At 38.1% G+C, this 17,373-nt stretch overlaps 1 protein-coding gene across 1 annotated transcript; it reads right to left on the bottom strand.

Annotated features, from left to right (window-relative positions):
• Window positions 1-459: 459 nt before the first annotated feature.
• LOC141426259 (cytosolic carboxypeptidase 6-like) lies at window positions 460-17,060 on the bottom strand. The gene is made up of 12 exons (XM_074085109.1): window positions 16,914-17,060; window positions 10,987-11,234; window positions 10,719-10,813; window positions 9,882-10,098; window positions 7,722-7,878; window positions 7,491-7,558; window positions 7,070-7,228; window positions 6,537-6,628; window positions 6,219-6,433; window positions 5,257-5,401; window positions 3,310-3,491; window positions 460-1,215 (listed from the first exon to the last, which is right to left on the bottom strand). The coding sequence occupies exons 1-12, from the start codon at window positions 16,918-16,920 to the stop codon at window positions 1,049-1,051; spliced, it is 1,752 nt and encodes a 583-aa protein (XP_073941210.1). The 5' UTR covers window positions 16,921-17,060; the 3' UTR covers window positions 460-1,048.
• Between the last annotated feature and the right edge of the window lie 313 nt (window positions 17,061-17,373).

Here is a 17,373-nt window from a genome sequence, read left to right as displayed (position 1 = left end):
CAGGGTGGAACCTTTTCATAAATTTCGGTATGATTGCTTTGGCAGATGTATGAGATGTCAACATGAGTTTAGTAGCATAAAGCTTCCACCCAGGTACGTGATTCAGTTTCTTTGACTGTACTTCAGCCTGGGTGACGATCATATCAATATCTGTGAATTCCTACAAAACTGTTGCTCTTATAAAATTTCCGACTAGACTTATTTAAATTAATAATAATTTAATTTAATAGATGACAAGATTAATAAGGTTTTCCCGGCAGGCGAAATATCGCTAGATGGCGTAAGTATTGTGAGGTCCGTTTGACATTTGTCATGTTTGGAGCCGTCCATTACGTGAGGTTCGAAAGGGGGGGGGGTCCGGAAAAAAACGAAACGTCACAAGGGTGAGAGGGATGTAGTGAGAACAATCACGTGTATGTTTTTATTATTTTCAACGCACCGGCCCGGTGCCAGCGGTATGTTATAATTAAAGATAATATTCTGATTTTTTAGTTTAGAATATTTGTACTAAAAAATACACGTTATTTTGGGGGGTTAGTCTTATTTCAAATTTTGGGCAATTTTTCACCATTTTCGAATGATATGATTTCAGAAATTAGTTTCCTGGTTTGATGATCTGTGCGATCATCTGTAAAGAACGTCACACGTTAAGGGCAGTGGTCTGGCGATTTATGATAATGATGGGGTGCGAGAGTCTAAATATAATCGAAATTGGTGTGACGTAATTTATGTATGACCCTTTATAAGTAATCGTTTCGTTATAATATCTATGTAGAAATTATGCTGGCTCGAAATAGGTGATGGTAGTCAGTGGCGTGCCTAGGTAACTTAGAACCCCAGTGCATAATAGAAATCAGGCCAAATTTTTGCTAAGGTACAATCTTCTAGAGGAGGTAGAGGCATTGTTTCTTTTTTTATCCTGAGCGTGAGGAACTGAGGAGGCCGCCTAGCGCTCCGATAGCTACGCCACTGATGTTAGTGTCGATTCGAAAGCATTGCGCCATAGTAATCTTGCCCAGGGCGCATACAGCGTCCGTTTTCCTGGTACTCATGCGTCGGTGTCTTGCGTGTCGTATTCATCGCTGGTAAACCGCGGGTGCGAGGGCCGCGGGGCGCGGGCCAGGCGCGGCCGGGCGCGCGCGCCCGCCGTGGGCGGCGCCCGCACTATAGCGCTGAGGTTTACTACGGACAGCCGCGGTGTACGGACTGCTGTACCTGCACAACAATGTTACAACTTATAGTGTCATGTCAAAAATAGTAGATTGTACAACGAGAGCATAAATTGATTGATTTTTAGTTTTAATATGCGTATATTCATACGAGTATTATAACCTACCTACATACCTATTTGTGTTGTATTTTTGTTTTAAATTTTGTAATTTATTGAATCGAGAACATTCTTGCATAAACATAGCTAAGGTCGCGGGTGAGCAAATTAATTGTCTCAGTTCATTAAAACTGTATAAAAAACAATGGGAATAATATTAAGAATATTAGGTTCTTTGGAAACTTTGTTTTGTTGGCTTCTCGGTTGCCACGTTTACCAGATGTTGGCGCCGTGCTTGTAGCCCATCACGTTTTGCAGTCCAGTGGGCAGAACAAATGACCAAGTTTCCATTATGTATGGCTTTTATGAAACCAAAAAAATACGAATGTTTTTGTTTAGTAAAACAATAATATTTTTTCCATTCTGATATTTAGCCCAAGTTACACCAAGTTAGGTAGGTACCATAATTATAACCAATGACAAACCAGCTAACTATAAGTTTCCACTAACAAAAAAAATTAGAGTGCGTCAAAGATCTTAATGTTCGTGGGTTTTCACGGGGCGCAAAACTGGATTCAGTAGCGTACACGCAGCGCCATCTGTTGTCACTTATAGCAAGATAAGTTGAAAACAAACAAAAAGTCAAACATTCGTAAATTTCGCCGCAGATCGACGAAGTTGTAAAATTAAGCTAGTAGCTAGCATAATTAAGACTGTTTGTAGAAAAGTTGTACACCTAATAAACTAACTGATGCAGCGCGCGAAGTCGCCGGCGAAGAATTTCTTTATTGCATTAATATACCTACTATCTACCGCGGGAATTTATAAAACTTTACAATACATCAGATTCCTAAATCCATCACTAACTAGTCCATCAGTTAGATTTGGAAAAAATATTGGACAAATTTTTTATCAATTAAACAAAAAATATGGACATTATTGTCGGTTAAGTTCCGTGTGACGTCACTCCTTAGTAGGTAAACTTTTTACTAAGGAGTGAAATCATAAAACCACATATACCTACCTGTTTACAAAACACATTTTTTTTAAATATAATCTGATTATTAAGAATCAAAGAATCAAATAATAATAATCACAATTAGGGGCTGTTTCACCATCCATTGATTAGTGTTAACTGACGGTTAAATGTGATGCCGTCTCTATTTGTTTTGTCCGAATATTTAACCGTCGGTTAACGCTAATCAATGGATGGTGAAACAGCCCCTTAAAACTATAAATAGTGTCCAGTAGATACAATACAAATCTCATACTCATAACATGCATTGTAATTTGAAGAACTTCTTGTACTAATGTCACACTCATTTTTTAATTCTGCAAAAAGCCTCATCTTGGGGTCATTAAAAAGGTTGAACAATAAACGTATAATTTATTATAAATGTTATTAAACCTTTTAAATTTTAAAGTTTTACAAATTAAATTAAATAATTAAATTATGATTTTTGTTAAAAATTCATTCAATTTAACAAATATTTATTCCAACTGTAGAGGCAGTATACGGAATTCTTTTATAAAAAAAAAACAAGAGAAGCGGCTTTCGTGCAATGAGTGCATACTTTATTCGGGAAAAGATTTCGTTGGAAAAATTACATTTTTGGAAAAATTTTTGTAATGTAATTTAATTATTAGATATTTTTTATACTTTTAGTAAATTTATTTTAAGATTGATCTTACATCTCTTATCTTCGTGTTGTGTTGTGAAATGACAGATCAAAGTTCAAATCCTCTTTCAAAAATCAATTAAATCAATTAAAATAAATCAATAAAACTTAAAATGTTTAATTAATTATATAGCAATGCATCAAAAATAAAAGGTACCTAGTAAATGAACAATTATTTCCACTGTTGCTATTTAAGTTCCTCTCAATCGAAGTGAAAATCAGAGTATAAAACTTGAGCATTACACCCAATATCCCCTCGGCGTGTCTATCCACGTGGCTATATGAACTTGTCGGGTAAAATGGCTCATTTTGTGCTCTCGTTGTACAATCTACTATTTTTTTACCATAAATCTACCCAATTACCGGTAATAAGAGGCAGCAAGGGGTGCAGCAGGGGGTCGGGGTCGGGTCGAGGGCGGGCGCGCCGCAGCGTGCGCGCCGTGCGCGGGGGCAGCGCGCGCAGCGGCGGCGGCGACGCGGCTGGCAGCGGCGGCGACAGCACGCGCGCCGGCACCACGCGCCGCTCGGGAGACGACGACGGAGACCTGCGATGCATGCAACCCGATGATAGTTAGGACGTGTCTACTTCCTTGTGCATAAAGCAGCAGTTTGTTTCGATTATGATGTTCATATTTAGTATCTACTTAACAGTGTCATGGCGCCGTAACAAGTGGGATTCCCACTAGATTGCGTACTAAGTAATAGGTATAAGTAGTAATAAAAATTAGCCATTAATGACATTGTAATAAGAACCACGGCACGCGTCATCGTGAATGACTCTACCTATAACTATCTACGGTGTGTCCACTGTCTACAATTAAAATCATGAAAATATTTAATTTTGACCCGATTTTGACAATTTTACGTAACGTGACGTCAACAATGACAAGTATAGCAATCGTTGTGAACTGCGAGGTGTCACATTGCATTCAAAGCAATGTTTACTCTGCGTTAACGCTACCTTAGGTACAACCACTAGAAGAAGAAATCTAAACTACTTACTTAAGTATGTTACTTGCGATACTTTAAATATGCCTAAAATTGTGATGAATAAATGTCGCGCTCAAATGAGATGAAAGCAATACCTTTGTCATATTAGTATTAATATAATTAAATATATAATATAATTAAATTAGTTCATTGAATCATAGATATAGGGTAAGTAGGTATAGTCAAGTGCAAAGATAAAAAGACACAACGGATTCAGCCGTCATTGCTATCGCGTATGAATTCGCCACTAGAGGCGCTAGTGTAGCGTGAGGTCTCCGAAATGTCAAATCTCATAGTTTTTGGGTGAGCTACGCGGGTTTATTTATAATTAGAATAATTTTGTGAATATTTTACAATATTTGAAATTAATTATGGCAAATATGCGTTCCGGGGCAATGAATGTCTGTGTTTTGAGACAGTTTTGTCTTTCGGAAACCTTTGTCCTCCCTTTTTTCCGAACAAAACGGGGACTATGCAACACTGTGGCATGCTCGATATTTTTATGATACGGTTTTAAGGTGTATTAAATATGATTTTAATCTAAACTTTGTTTTCACGCCCGTAATAACAGACTTTGAAAGCCATACTTAAAAACCTCACGCAACAGTGCGCCATCTAGTGAGACAAAAAACGATAGCCCTCATTTGTTAGCGCTTTTTTATAGTTAAGAACTTTTATCATCTTCGAATGGTATTTTTCTACTGGCTGGCATAATTAAAAAAAAAAGTATCCATTTTGTCATCAATTGTTTTTTTTACCTGTAAGTAATTTAAAATTTAAAAGTAAAAATTAAACACTTATCCATCAGCTCAACTTTTGTACTCAGATAAAAAAATATTTTAAACATTTATCAGTTTCATTAAAGTATTTAGTTAGAATATTAACCATATTAAACATTAGGAACCAGTCGTGCTAGATGCGTTTTTCGTCTACTGGTCGAGTCAGCTTATTTTCCATATTATATTTTATAATATATGAAAATTGCCTAACTAAGTAATTAAATCTGTTTCAAACAAAAAAACCGTGACGGCTTAAATAGGTACACCTCTCAAAAATGTTATTAGTTTGTGAAAGTATTTAATAGGTGTTAGAGGGACGATACGATAGGAACTTTGAATGTCGAATTTCCTAGTAGCTCCCCGGTTTCTCTGTGTTACTGTAGGTACTTGCTGGTGCAGTGGAATATTGTGGCGCAGATCCAAGTAACTCGTGTCGCTCTCTGTGCCATAAAAGTTAATAACATTAGTGCGTGGCTTAACCTACATTTTAGTTTGTATGTGCGGTAGTTTGTGTTCGTGTGTCCAAGCATGGATGACTGGCCTTTCTCGCTCGGCGGGACGCCGGCGCCGCCTGCGCCCGCGAGCGTCCTTCTTCTTCGACGTAACAGCCTTCCGATGTGGAATCACCCCGATGTGACGATAGTAGTCGCAAAGAGCCTTCGCTAGGGCCCTACCAATTTTGGCATCTGTTGGTTTGCTAAGGTTGCGGAAACGTTATAAGTGTGATGTGATGATGATAAACTAGATGGCGCTAGTTGAACTAAACTTAACAGTTTCATAAGTTCATTTACTTATGCATACATGACAAAATAACTATATTCAGTCTCGATCAATGTTAAAACAGGTGTAACTTAGTGCGAAACGTAATTACGGAGACAAAACATTAAAATATCAAGTGTTTTAATAGTGCGTCTACTCACTAATAGATGGGGTTGGCTACACTGTATTTAGTTGAAATCGGGTAACTTAGATAACCGAACGTAACAACCTGAGACTCTTTTACTGTTCTATTTAGCGTTTAGTTACATAAAATATAACAAATGAAATAAAAATGATAACCAAAGTCTCAATCGACCTTGGGCTGCAAAACAAATAATATCGCGCGGGTATCTTACGTATCCTACGGAATCTGTCAGTTATACCCGTGCCTATACCTCATTTATTGCTTCAATCTTTCTTTAATCTATTCCGGCGCGCATTCTGTGTAAGTATTAATCGTATGACTAATTGATACACTGTATCCGCCTGTCAGCACAGTGGTCGCTGCGGAAAATGCTGTAATGTAGGTCATCGGGCCATATGCGCACCTTCTTGCCTTGCCCAATTGTTACACTAATAATCTGCACTGTATGTCGTTTAATATATATGAAACTAGTATTATAAGTGGGTAAATTAGATACATATACAAATGATCGGAGCTGACAAACTTACCTACATCAAGTTTAACCACTAACATAATTGGCCATCATCAAGTGGCCATTAGTCGAGCTATTTAAAGGATACAAGCATCCTCCGTATAGTGTATGTAGGGCCCCTTGGGGCTGAGCCGGCGGCCGCCCAGCGACGCCAGCACCGTGTACGCGTCGATGGCGCCCTCGGGCAGGGCGCGCCGCGCCGCCCCGGCCGCCAGCGGGTCCGCGTTGTACAGGCAGGCCTCCGCGCGCCACGCTTCCACACGGGATGACAGGAACTTGGGCAGGACGGCGTGACGCTCGAACCTGCAACGTTTTGAAAATAACTATTGGTTCAGACTCTTAACTATTTTAAGAGAGGGCAAAATGTAATGAGCTAAGGTTCTAAGTATAATTATTAGCAGTTTACCTATACACGTCGTCGTACGAGTTGCCCCTAACAAAAACGCCTTCGAAACTTATGTCCGCGTGTAAGTCTATTATAAAATCCAGTTGCAGCGTCTGAAAAAGAAGATTACGTGACATTACTTTCGTTGTCTTCTCAATAGAGTTTCTAAGCCAAAGACCAAGTTGACAGCAGATGTATTAGATACAGATATTATTTGACCAAGTGAGTGAGCACAAAACTGCTTTCGTTTGTCTATCCGGATGTCTGGCTGTTCTCATCTACTTACAAGTCGCATTCCTCAACAGATTCTCGTGATATGTCGATTCAGTCGAAATTGTTTAAAGTGGGTGATCCACGCGGTTTGAAAACGTAAAAAATATAATATCTCAGCAATTTAGAACAACTACAGCTGAAAGAGCCATTAATAGTATAATGCCTATACTATTCTATGTACGCTGTGCTAGTGGCCCAAGAAACTTTTCACATTCACGGTTACAACAAGTGACCATTTTTATTTTGGTTAAAAACCGCATAGCGAAACAATTACTAGGTACCTTCTCGGCGACGAGCTTAGAGACGAGATCATTTACAGCGACGGCGGCGGGGTGCGCGAACGTGGTGGCCCGCACCCAGCTGCGGTTGAGATCGGAGCCCAGCAGGTCCGAGCGCTGGTTGCCCAGGAACACCCCGTCTGGGTTAAGCATCGGGACCACCTGCCCACGTAACAAGGATAGAGCTATAAACATTGTGCACAGTTTGTCGATTTTGGCACTCTAATTTAGCAAGCTTAAATACAAGCAAGGTTTTGTGTTTATGTTTTCACTTGCGAACCACAGATATAGATAGATATATCTGTGTTCGGGACTTTGGTACACGACTAAACTTTTTTTAAAGAACCTTACGTAAGTAATTTCCAGTTAATAGCAAAATAGGTAGTTAGGTATAATGCGTTAATTAGGTAACTATAATTATTACCTGTATAACTATACCATTCCGTAGCGCCAAAGCCTTTTCTGATGAAGTCAATAAATAGTCCAAGAATCCTGGAAACAAAAAATAGTAGAGTCTATACATTAACTGTAAAATTTCAATTGGAGAATTCTGTGCGTGTGTGGCAATAATTACTCATTGAAAATTGTTTTTTGGGGGTTTGAGATTCTCGCTCTGTAGGTACATAATGAACACATTTCGGGTTAATTCAAAGACCTTGGCATATGAAGGAGGCCGGGGGCTCGCCGCCGTGCGTCCGCGCCATGATGAGTACGACGCGCTTCTTCGCGCCAGGCTTGCCCTTCGGCGGCTCCTCTCGCTCCTTGTCTTGAAGCAAGTCGCCGATGGTGACAAGGTCCACTTTTCGTTTTTGCTGTTTTAAAAAAAATGAAATGCCTGTTTGTTATATTCATAAATATAGTGTATGAGAGCTGGTTTAATGACGATTGATTATTTATTCTGGAATATAAACTATCATATGTCCTTCCCACCCAATGTCTCAGACTATCTCCATACCAAATTTCATCTAAATTGATTCAGCGGTTTAAGCGTGAAGACTTGAAGAGATAGCAGATAGACAGACAGTGTTACTTTCGCATTTATAATCATATTAACCCTTTGACCGCCACGGTCGGCAAAACGCGGCAGCTGAAAATCGTGCCATAGGTGCCATGTCGGCATTACGTGGCGCCTATGGAGCGATTTTCCGAAATTCTCCTCTCCATAGGCGCCACGTAATTCCGACGTGGCACCTATGGCACGATTTTCAGCTGTCGCGTTTTGCCGACCGTGGCGGTCAAAGGGTTAAGGTAAACGTACGAGTGCTCGACACGACACGCTAATTCCCAATAGCCGTCACCCTGCTGTCATCTGTATTGCTAATGACATTAGATTAAAGATGCCAACTATTGGGACAGCGACGAGCACTCGTACGTTAAGTTTTTAAGGAGGAGGAGGAGTTAAGGATAAGTAATATTGAAAATTTCTTTAACACATTTTAGTATTCTGTGACCTGGTCTAATAAATGTCATAGCAAACCGATATAGCTTGTCGCATCACGTATAGTAAAGAGACCGGTCAACCTATTCAGAACCTTAAGAACTTTATCAAAAGCAAAATTTAGGCTATTGTATCGTATCATCCTATAAATAAACTATTTATGGTGTAGACACTTTTGATGGCCCGTTATAAGCCTGACGACGTCGGATTGCTACGGTACGAGTCGAGTTATTTTAATACCTCTATATCTACTACGTCTGGTGCTACTATACTACCATCAGCGCCGGTTCTTGCCCTTGATCAAGGTAGAGCGAGATTGCCTACACCGCTTCCGCGCCTCTCAAAAGGCGCCATCATAATTTTATTTTACACTGGAAACTGGAAAATGGCGGCCCCTGCCATCTGGCGCCTACAGCGACAACTCTTGCTCTACGCCGGGGCCTGCGCTGACTACCATCTGGCTACTGTGAAGTTTAGTTTTAAAAGCAGCATGGAAAAGCTACAGCAATCTTCTTAAAAAATACAAATGAACGGAAGTAGGTACCCCATGGGTGGGGTATAGCTTCGTGGATAGTGGAAGAATAAATATTTATGTAGAAATATGTTATGTGTATCTGTATGTATACCTAGTGCCATCCACGAATACGCGTGATTTTGTCAAAATTAGACATTAATGACATTGTTATAAGAACCTCGGCAAGCGTCATCGTGAATGACTCTATACCTAAGTATCTATATGTAGGTTAGGTATGTTATGTGGACTTAGAGTCTTAGATACTCTGTCACGGGGTGGTGTCCGGGGAAGTTGTTCGGATGAAGGAAGAAGACAGGAATAGGGCAGAAAGTGTTATTTATTTAGGATAATAATAAAAGGGCACCTGCGGACAAACAGACGCGGTCTTAAGTATCTAAAAGGTACCTATGCTTTGACACTGTATCAACAATTATAAAAATACATAGTTAATCAACTTACGTTTCCGTGCCCAGTTCTTTATTTAATAAATCAATGGCACTGAAGTCCAGCAGTATTACGATCTAATGATCTTATGAAACTTCACAAAATGCACTGTACAATTATAAAACCTTCCTTCGTGTAGGAGTAGTAAATTATGAGCTTATTATGGAGTTTAAAGAGATTTATAGGATCTAGGATAAAATAAAGGTAAGTGTTCAGCTCGGAGGCTCTGAATAGAATGGCTACTTGACGTAAATTGAACAGGTGTGGAATTTAGAAAAGGAAATTTAAATTTAAATGTTATTTGTTTTTACAACTCAATGAGCAGATAACTTAAGTAATCAAAACTATAGTTTCTAGTCTTCTATCGTTTACTTTCGTTTGTATGTACATATCATTACGAGTAGGTAACCTAATCTCACCGTAGTCTGCGCTATGGTTTCCCTGGTAGCAAAGGTCTGCGCTCGCTTCTCCCACACAGCCAGGTACTTCTGCAGGCGGGAGTAGGAGTATGGTACTGCTGCTGAGAACTGATAGACGTCCTCCTCGCGGTCGAAACCGAACGCCATGCTCAGGACCCGGCGGCCGCGGTGCGCGGGTGAGTTGTGGTAGAAGATGAAGCGCCGCGGGATTCTTTGCCTGAAAAACTCCATGTATTTATTTTGTTCTCGTTTTCCCCGGTAGAATTTAACTCCGAGACCAGATACAGTTATGCTAAGCTCTCATCAGGCTGCTTAAGTAAGGTTTCGTTTAGATGCCAAAGAGTGTTGGCTCAATATATACGGCATACTTAACTCTTCGTCTTCATTGCTTAAAATATCGCAAAGTAACGGCGACAAAATAAAGTGTAAAAAGGTGAACTTATCCTTTAATTAAAATTTATTTTCCATACATTTTTCAAGTAACATTTGATTAGAATTAATAGTTTATATTAAGCCGCTACAAAGAGCCGTAATGATTTTTCGAAAAAGACTATAAATGGTCCATACCATTTATAGCTCTGTAGAAATAGGTACTTATTTGTATGAATTAATCTACCCTGTGTATGCATGCAATATCGTTTAAAAGGTTTATCGTTTATACGGTTAATGCATGCATGGTTAACTCCGCGATTAGGATCGGTGCGGGCCTCGACTGCCTCGACGTAGCACAATCAAAGCGTCGGGCCTGTCCAACGTGTACGTGACGTGATGTACGGCTCAAAGTAATTGCTACAAACTACAAACATGCACTCCCACGCTTGTATGCTGTGAACTAACCATTTTTGACGCGAGGTCGACTTGACTAGTGGTGTCATTTCTCCATTGTATAAAGTTCGCTCCTTACCCAAGTTGACGATGTTGAAAATTACTCTCTGAAAAAAAAGTAAATACTATTGAGGTCGATTCGATCTCAATGCAATCTCGCGCGGGATTTTGCAGAGCTTAACGATATAGCGGTATACTTATATAGGTATCCCGCAGAGAATGACAATTTCGCTAAAAATAAACAGTTGCAAGAAACGTGTGAGAAACAAGTGACGATTACTTGATCCTGTTTGACATTTTCCACGGTAAAGTTGAACCAGAACCGAGAGCGCGGGCGGCAGGTGTCCGGCCTCACGAAGAGGTCATACTCGAGCTCAGTGATGTGGTCGGCGCGGCCCAGGTTCCCGCACTCGAAGGCGGCGTCGAAGCACAGCTGGCCCCGCTTGGCCTTGCCGCTGTGCCCCGGCGGTCGCACGATCAGCCGGTTGAGGTTGCCGAGGCCGCCTTCCCCATCGCTCTCTTCACTGTCTGATGAAGAGTAAATAAAAGGTAATCTTAGTAATTCTTGTTTTACACTTTTTTTTGCTAACTGAAAAAAATTGAAACCCAACAAAGTGGGGTGAAAAAGTGTGGATTTGTCAAGAATTCAAGATTAGGTAAACTTTTCTACATAGGACATGTTCAGCAAGACATAAATGCCTTTTTTTCAGATTATTTAATTCAGGTTTAAAATGTTCAATATGACTGTTATTATTTTTTAATGGTTATATTTCATTTTGAATCAGTAAACTTTTTAATTAAGCAGATATACCATTAATGTCGCGCGTATATATAGAAGTGTACTCTACATCCTTAGGGTACAAGGACATTGTTAACACTGATCAAGTTTCCTAGGCGTAGGAACCCTCGCCTAGCCTAGTGCCAATATACGTGTTCAGTATACAGGGCGAATGGAAACCGACTTTTAGTGTGCCTAATTATTTGATTTTCTTTTTTATCTTTTTTGTTTCAAATCTTTATTCAATTAAATAAAACTAAGAATACACATATTAAGAAAAAATTACCATAAGTAAAACTTAACTATAAACTAAACACCTTCTAAATTAAATCTGAAAAAGGCCCCCGTGGCATGGTGCCCAAAAGCCTGGCAGCATGGGAATTCGAGGGATCGAATGAATGAATGAATGAATAGCGATGGCGATTCGTTGAGAGAGATAGCTGCCAAAAAACTAAAAAAAAAAACTACCTAAGTCCTCGTGTACCTACTCCACAAAGTACAAATATTTTTTTAAGAATAACTGCTGAATGTGGAGTACACATTTTTCAATGAAATATGAACTTTAAATTTAAGTAAGTCATTTCCAAAATCACACAACTTAGAACTGTGTGTGAATAAAAAAAGGCAGGACTTACGTGTTTTAATTAAACTTCACTTTGAAATCATAACGTCATGGGGTCGAGTTTTAATTTGATACTCTAAACGTTAACAGGACTATTAAACATTTTGTTTTTAAATTAAAAAAAAAGATTACGATTAGGGAGACACTTTGAAGCCAATATCGTGTTTTGCTTGTCTAGGAAACAGTAGAGTCCTCCGAGAGAACACGATATTGGCTTCAAAGTGTGTCCCTAATCATAATCGTAATCTTCTTTCGCATGAAAACATAGTGTAATTTTAAAGAGAGTTGCATTGACGTAGCTATTTTGCACGTGTAGTCGCGCAGTAGCAAAGTGACTTTATTATTTATTTTTGATAATATTTAAATTAAGATATTTTACCCTAATCGGAAGCTTCAATTAAATACCTATCATGTAATCGATGTAACTTTTACACATATACGTGATTCACCCAATTGAAAGTATATACAGTCAAGTGCAAAAATAAGTATCTATTCGCACCACTCAAAAACATGTTACTACACCCTTATTGCGTCGGAATAAGAGTCTGTGGTACTTTTTTTGAAACTTTGAATAAGTTCGTATTTTTACACTTGACTGTAGGTACCTACTTGAAAAAATGTATATATCAAGTGATACGAGTAGGCATGATTTTTAAGGCTGCCTTTGTAGCATCAACCTGTATGCGCCGCAGTTTAAACTTAGTGCCTCAATAAGATTGGCGGTAAGTCGTCGATTGTAGAACCGTTTACAGCGACACGCCATCGCCCTCTTCCACTAACGATTCAATGGCTAACAACTATTTTTAACGGGACTGAGAATTGATTCTAAAATAACTTGAACTCATGCAATATAATATAACTGCTGGGAGTTAGGAACTCAATAAGCTTTATAAAACCTACTAAATAACACATATATAACACCTCTCAGGTATGTATCACCACTTGATCAGTTTCATCTTGGATGAATTTGGATGATATTGATGATGTAGTGTGTGTAGATATTCATATATGTATATAACACTTATTTGTATCAAAATAAAGATAGGTACTCGTACCTACCTAGTACAGCGAGGTAATTGCCCTTTAAAATTTAGACATGAATACATGTACAGAGTGTTAAAAAATACTACTATACTGTCACCCGTATTAGGCTAATGATTACTAATACGATACCAGTGGAAAAAAACATTGAAATCCGAAAAAACGAGTTTGGTGTGAAAGTTGAGTCACAAGAAGACTTTATCTCCATACAATATTTAAAAAAAAACGAAATTTAATGATTTTCCACTTATATATCGTATTAGTAATCAAATCAGTAGCCCTAATATGGGTTACAGTATAGTAAAGGAAATTTTAACACCGTGACATGAAATGACATACGAGTGTTTTTCAAAGGCGTACCGGCTAACCGATAGTGTCTTTTCCAACCTCGACATTGGCGGAATCATCGATAGTATCGATGGAGCTATACTTTTAAGAATTGAATTGAATTGAAATCAAGTCTCAATTATTATACATATAATCAAGTTAAAGTTTTATTAGAACTGGTAGGTATATTAGGTGTAAGGATACGTAAGACGATGTTAATCGATCACTAAAAAAATTAACCTTCTTCCTTGCCGTCATGGTTGGCTCGAAAATCGAGTGCACACACAGAATGCATGCGGTCAAACAATAGTGTATAGTTACTTTACCAGGGCACAACATGTCTTTGAAGTTAATAAAACTTAAGGCAAATGTAGCAAGTGAATGCATGAAAGCATGACATCTTTATAATATTTTCGTAACCGTCATTTCCATTTCCCACGCGTAACAATATCACTTGAATTGGAAGGCAGTGTATGTCTTTCATATTATTAGAATTTTAGCCAGATGCGACTATTGTTTTGTTATATGTCCCTACCATATAATTTTGCGTCCAAAGAAAAAAGAAAGAGAAAGGTTACTATTTAAATCGATACAGACAGACGTAAGTACACCAGTGAATTTGTATGGATGGATAGTGACTCGTTATTTTGTCTAAAAATATTTTGATACAGAGATCATTTGAGACACTATCTAGGATTGACATATAGGATAGTTTAAACTCGGAAAATTGCATAGTTAGCGCTGGACAGCGATAAGAAAGTTCTCGGCAGACAAACTCTCGGACAAAAGCTAGCACTCCGAATAAATTTTACAACATTTTGTATATAAGTCAGGCAGTGTAGTCTAACCTAATCTCTCGTAGCGTGATTTGGTGTCGTGTTCCGGCCCGGCACGTCGGCACGTCGTCTTCACGCTCCACGGCGGCTAGCGTGACCACGCTCGTGTTGCACATACTGCGACTCGTAACACACGTGACATGTCTACGGCGATGTAACCATTCCACTGGATCTTTTATTTCTTAATGTCATTGTGAAGTTTTTTTACTTAGGCGTCTTTTTCAGGAACCAATCAATATTATACTAACATAATAAATATGAAAGTGTGTATGTCTGATACTTATTTACGTTAAATCGCTGAACCGATTTAGATGAAATGTTGCATAGAGATAGTTTGAGTTTGAGTCCCGGGAAGGAACACAAAAGGGTTCTAAAAGTTTACAAAATTGCATAGATGCCACGAGAGCGATAAACGAATTCGTCGCAGAGGGATTAGCGGGCAACAGGTAGTATTTTTACCCATCAAAAGAAAACGTACAATTGAATGCATCGACAGGCAACGTAGTTGACGCTTGTCATTTATTTTTCACCTCGGCACCTCAAACAGGCAGGTTTCGCTATGACAAATCAGTGAGCAAAATCGCATTTTTCTCACTCCGTGAGACAAAGTAATTTTTTTTTTTAAATGCTGAGTACAGTGTTGGGTCTACTCACTGAATTCCAAATATTTGAATTTAATTTGATCTGTCATTTTACTTCAACACGATAAAAGCGAGAGATAGGATCAGATGTGTTGATTACAATCTTAAATTAAATTTTTGGTATTAAAAATATATCGATACCTACCTAATAAATTACATGACAACGAAATATTTCCATAATGTAAATTTTCCCGATATTTTAATAAAGTATGCAACCTCGTTGCACGAAAGCCGCTTCTCTTGTTCTTTTTTATTAAAGAAATCCGTATACTGCCTCTACAGTTGGAATAAATATTTGTTAACTTGAATAAATTTATGTTTATGTAATAGAAATCTTAATAAAATTCATATTAAAAGGTTTAATAAGATTTATAATAAATTATACGTTTATTGTTCAACTTTTTTAATGACCCCAAGATGAGGCTTTTTGCAGTATTACAAAATAAGTGTGACATTAGTACAAGAAGTTCTAAGTTCAAATTACAATGCATGTTATGAGTAGGTATGAGGTTTATATTGTATCTACTGGACACTTTTTTATGGTTTCAAATGTGATTATTATATTTGTTTCATAATAATCGGATTATATTTAAAAAAATATGTGTTTGTTTTGTAAACAGGTAGGTATATGTGGTTTTATTCTTATGTTACATTTAAATTATGTTCTAGCTGCTGAGGTGAAAAATTGTATGTGTCACACGAGACCAAAGTTTTTTGCAACTCGTTTATTTGAATCCCTTGCTGCTCTCAGGATTCTAACCTAGAATCACTCGCTATCGCTCGTGATTCAATTATAGAATCCTTCGCTTACTCGGGATTCAAAATTAACACTCGTAACAAAAAACAACTTTGCTCTCTTGTTGCACAAATAACTATTCGTCCCAGCCTATATACGTCCCACTGCTGGGCACAGGCCTCCTCTCAGAATAAGAGGGCTTGGGCCATAGTTCCCACGCGGGCCCAGAACAAACTATTATTTACTCGTATTACCTGGTCCCAGTACCTATTGTAAATCTATCTTATTTTCTCACTACCGATGTTCCTACTATTAATGTAACTTAATACTAACATTATAGCCGCTATGATTTTTATTCTAAGCATGTAAACATAAATTATTAATTAAGGCTGCAGACTTGCAGAGAATACCTAAAGATGTAGAAACTTAAGGAAGTGATATACTGGACTATTAAGTAGAGTTTGATTGAATCCTATAAATATCTTAATGAAATAAGTACATGATATTTTTTAGAAGTTCACCGAACAAAGAAAGGTGCCGGTAGCAAATAATATGAAGACAAAAGAAAATCACACATTTTCCTAAGACATTTGGGTTCAAAATTGAATACCTAATACTCCAGTCTATTAACTTCCTCAAGTTACATCGCAATTCCGGATATCCTGAATAGTAGTAGGTAGTTAGTACGGTATATAGTATCCCTATGGGGTCCAGAAATAGAACTAAGTATTTCCGTAAAGAGCAATAAATGTTTAAATGCGTTAATAAAAGCTATAGGTTAGCTTTAACAGCGGTATTTTCTTTCGCTTCAAATAAAAGCTCTAGGTTAGCTCTAGGTACATACTTTACAAAATCAGTAATTAAGATAACTATGAGTAACAGTAAATAAAATAAGAAGCTAACTTTCATGCATAAACTGAGATTCTAAATCCATTACGTACGCCTCAGTGATTGCATTTAAATAAGTTAGTTGCTTGCTTCTTACCAAAGTAATTCATTATATACTCATCGGCACAAAATTTGGCCCACCCTTCATACAAAATTACCGATTCTGCATACATTTGAGGGCCAGATTTTTTGCCGCTCAGTATATTATATGAAAATAGAAAATAATTCCGAATCTAAATGCGTAGGTACCTACCTACTGGCAGTATCAGAAATAATTAGCGACTTTTAAGATAATTTGATTGAAAACTGTCTTAATTCTAATGCATAGTTTATCTTACCTGACATCGTTCGTTCACACAGCCATTTTATTGAACAAAATATATGGTTTCACAACAATGCCGCATTTATGCCGATTGCGTTTTCCGACTACATTTTTGTAATCTTTGTTTTTTTTGGCTGCCCGTCTGGTTGCCATGGATTGTCGTCATGCGGCATTTTGGTTCGTAATAAAAACAAAAAATGTGAATAGAATAGATAAATATTAGTAACCGTTGCTAGGCAACCGCGTCGTCTTTGCGCGCTACGGGCTACGCTACGGTGCTACGACGAACACGAGTGGTCTACGCGGAATTTTCAGAAAGTGGTGCCACTTAGTGTAAGTGATGAGTAAAATGTATTATTTCGAGCTAATCAAGCAATTGCAAGACAAAATAAACAAATGTACACCCTTTTAACTTTTTTTTAGGAAAACTCATGGAACTTATGGAATAATCGAGAAAAACTAACAAAAATGCAACG

Source organism: Choristoneura fumiferana, chromosome 3 (assembly GCF_025370935.1).
Source record: "Choristoneura fumiferana chromosome 3, NRCan_CFum_1, whole genome shotgun sequence".
Taxonomy (NCBI): Eukaryota; Metazoa; Arthropoda; class Insecta; order Lepidoptera; family Tortricidae; genus Choristoneura; species Choristoneura fumiferana.
The sequence above is the reverse complement of the archived record's forward strand: the minus strand, read 5'-3'. Positions and strand labels throughout refer to the sequence as shown.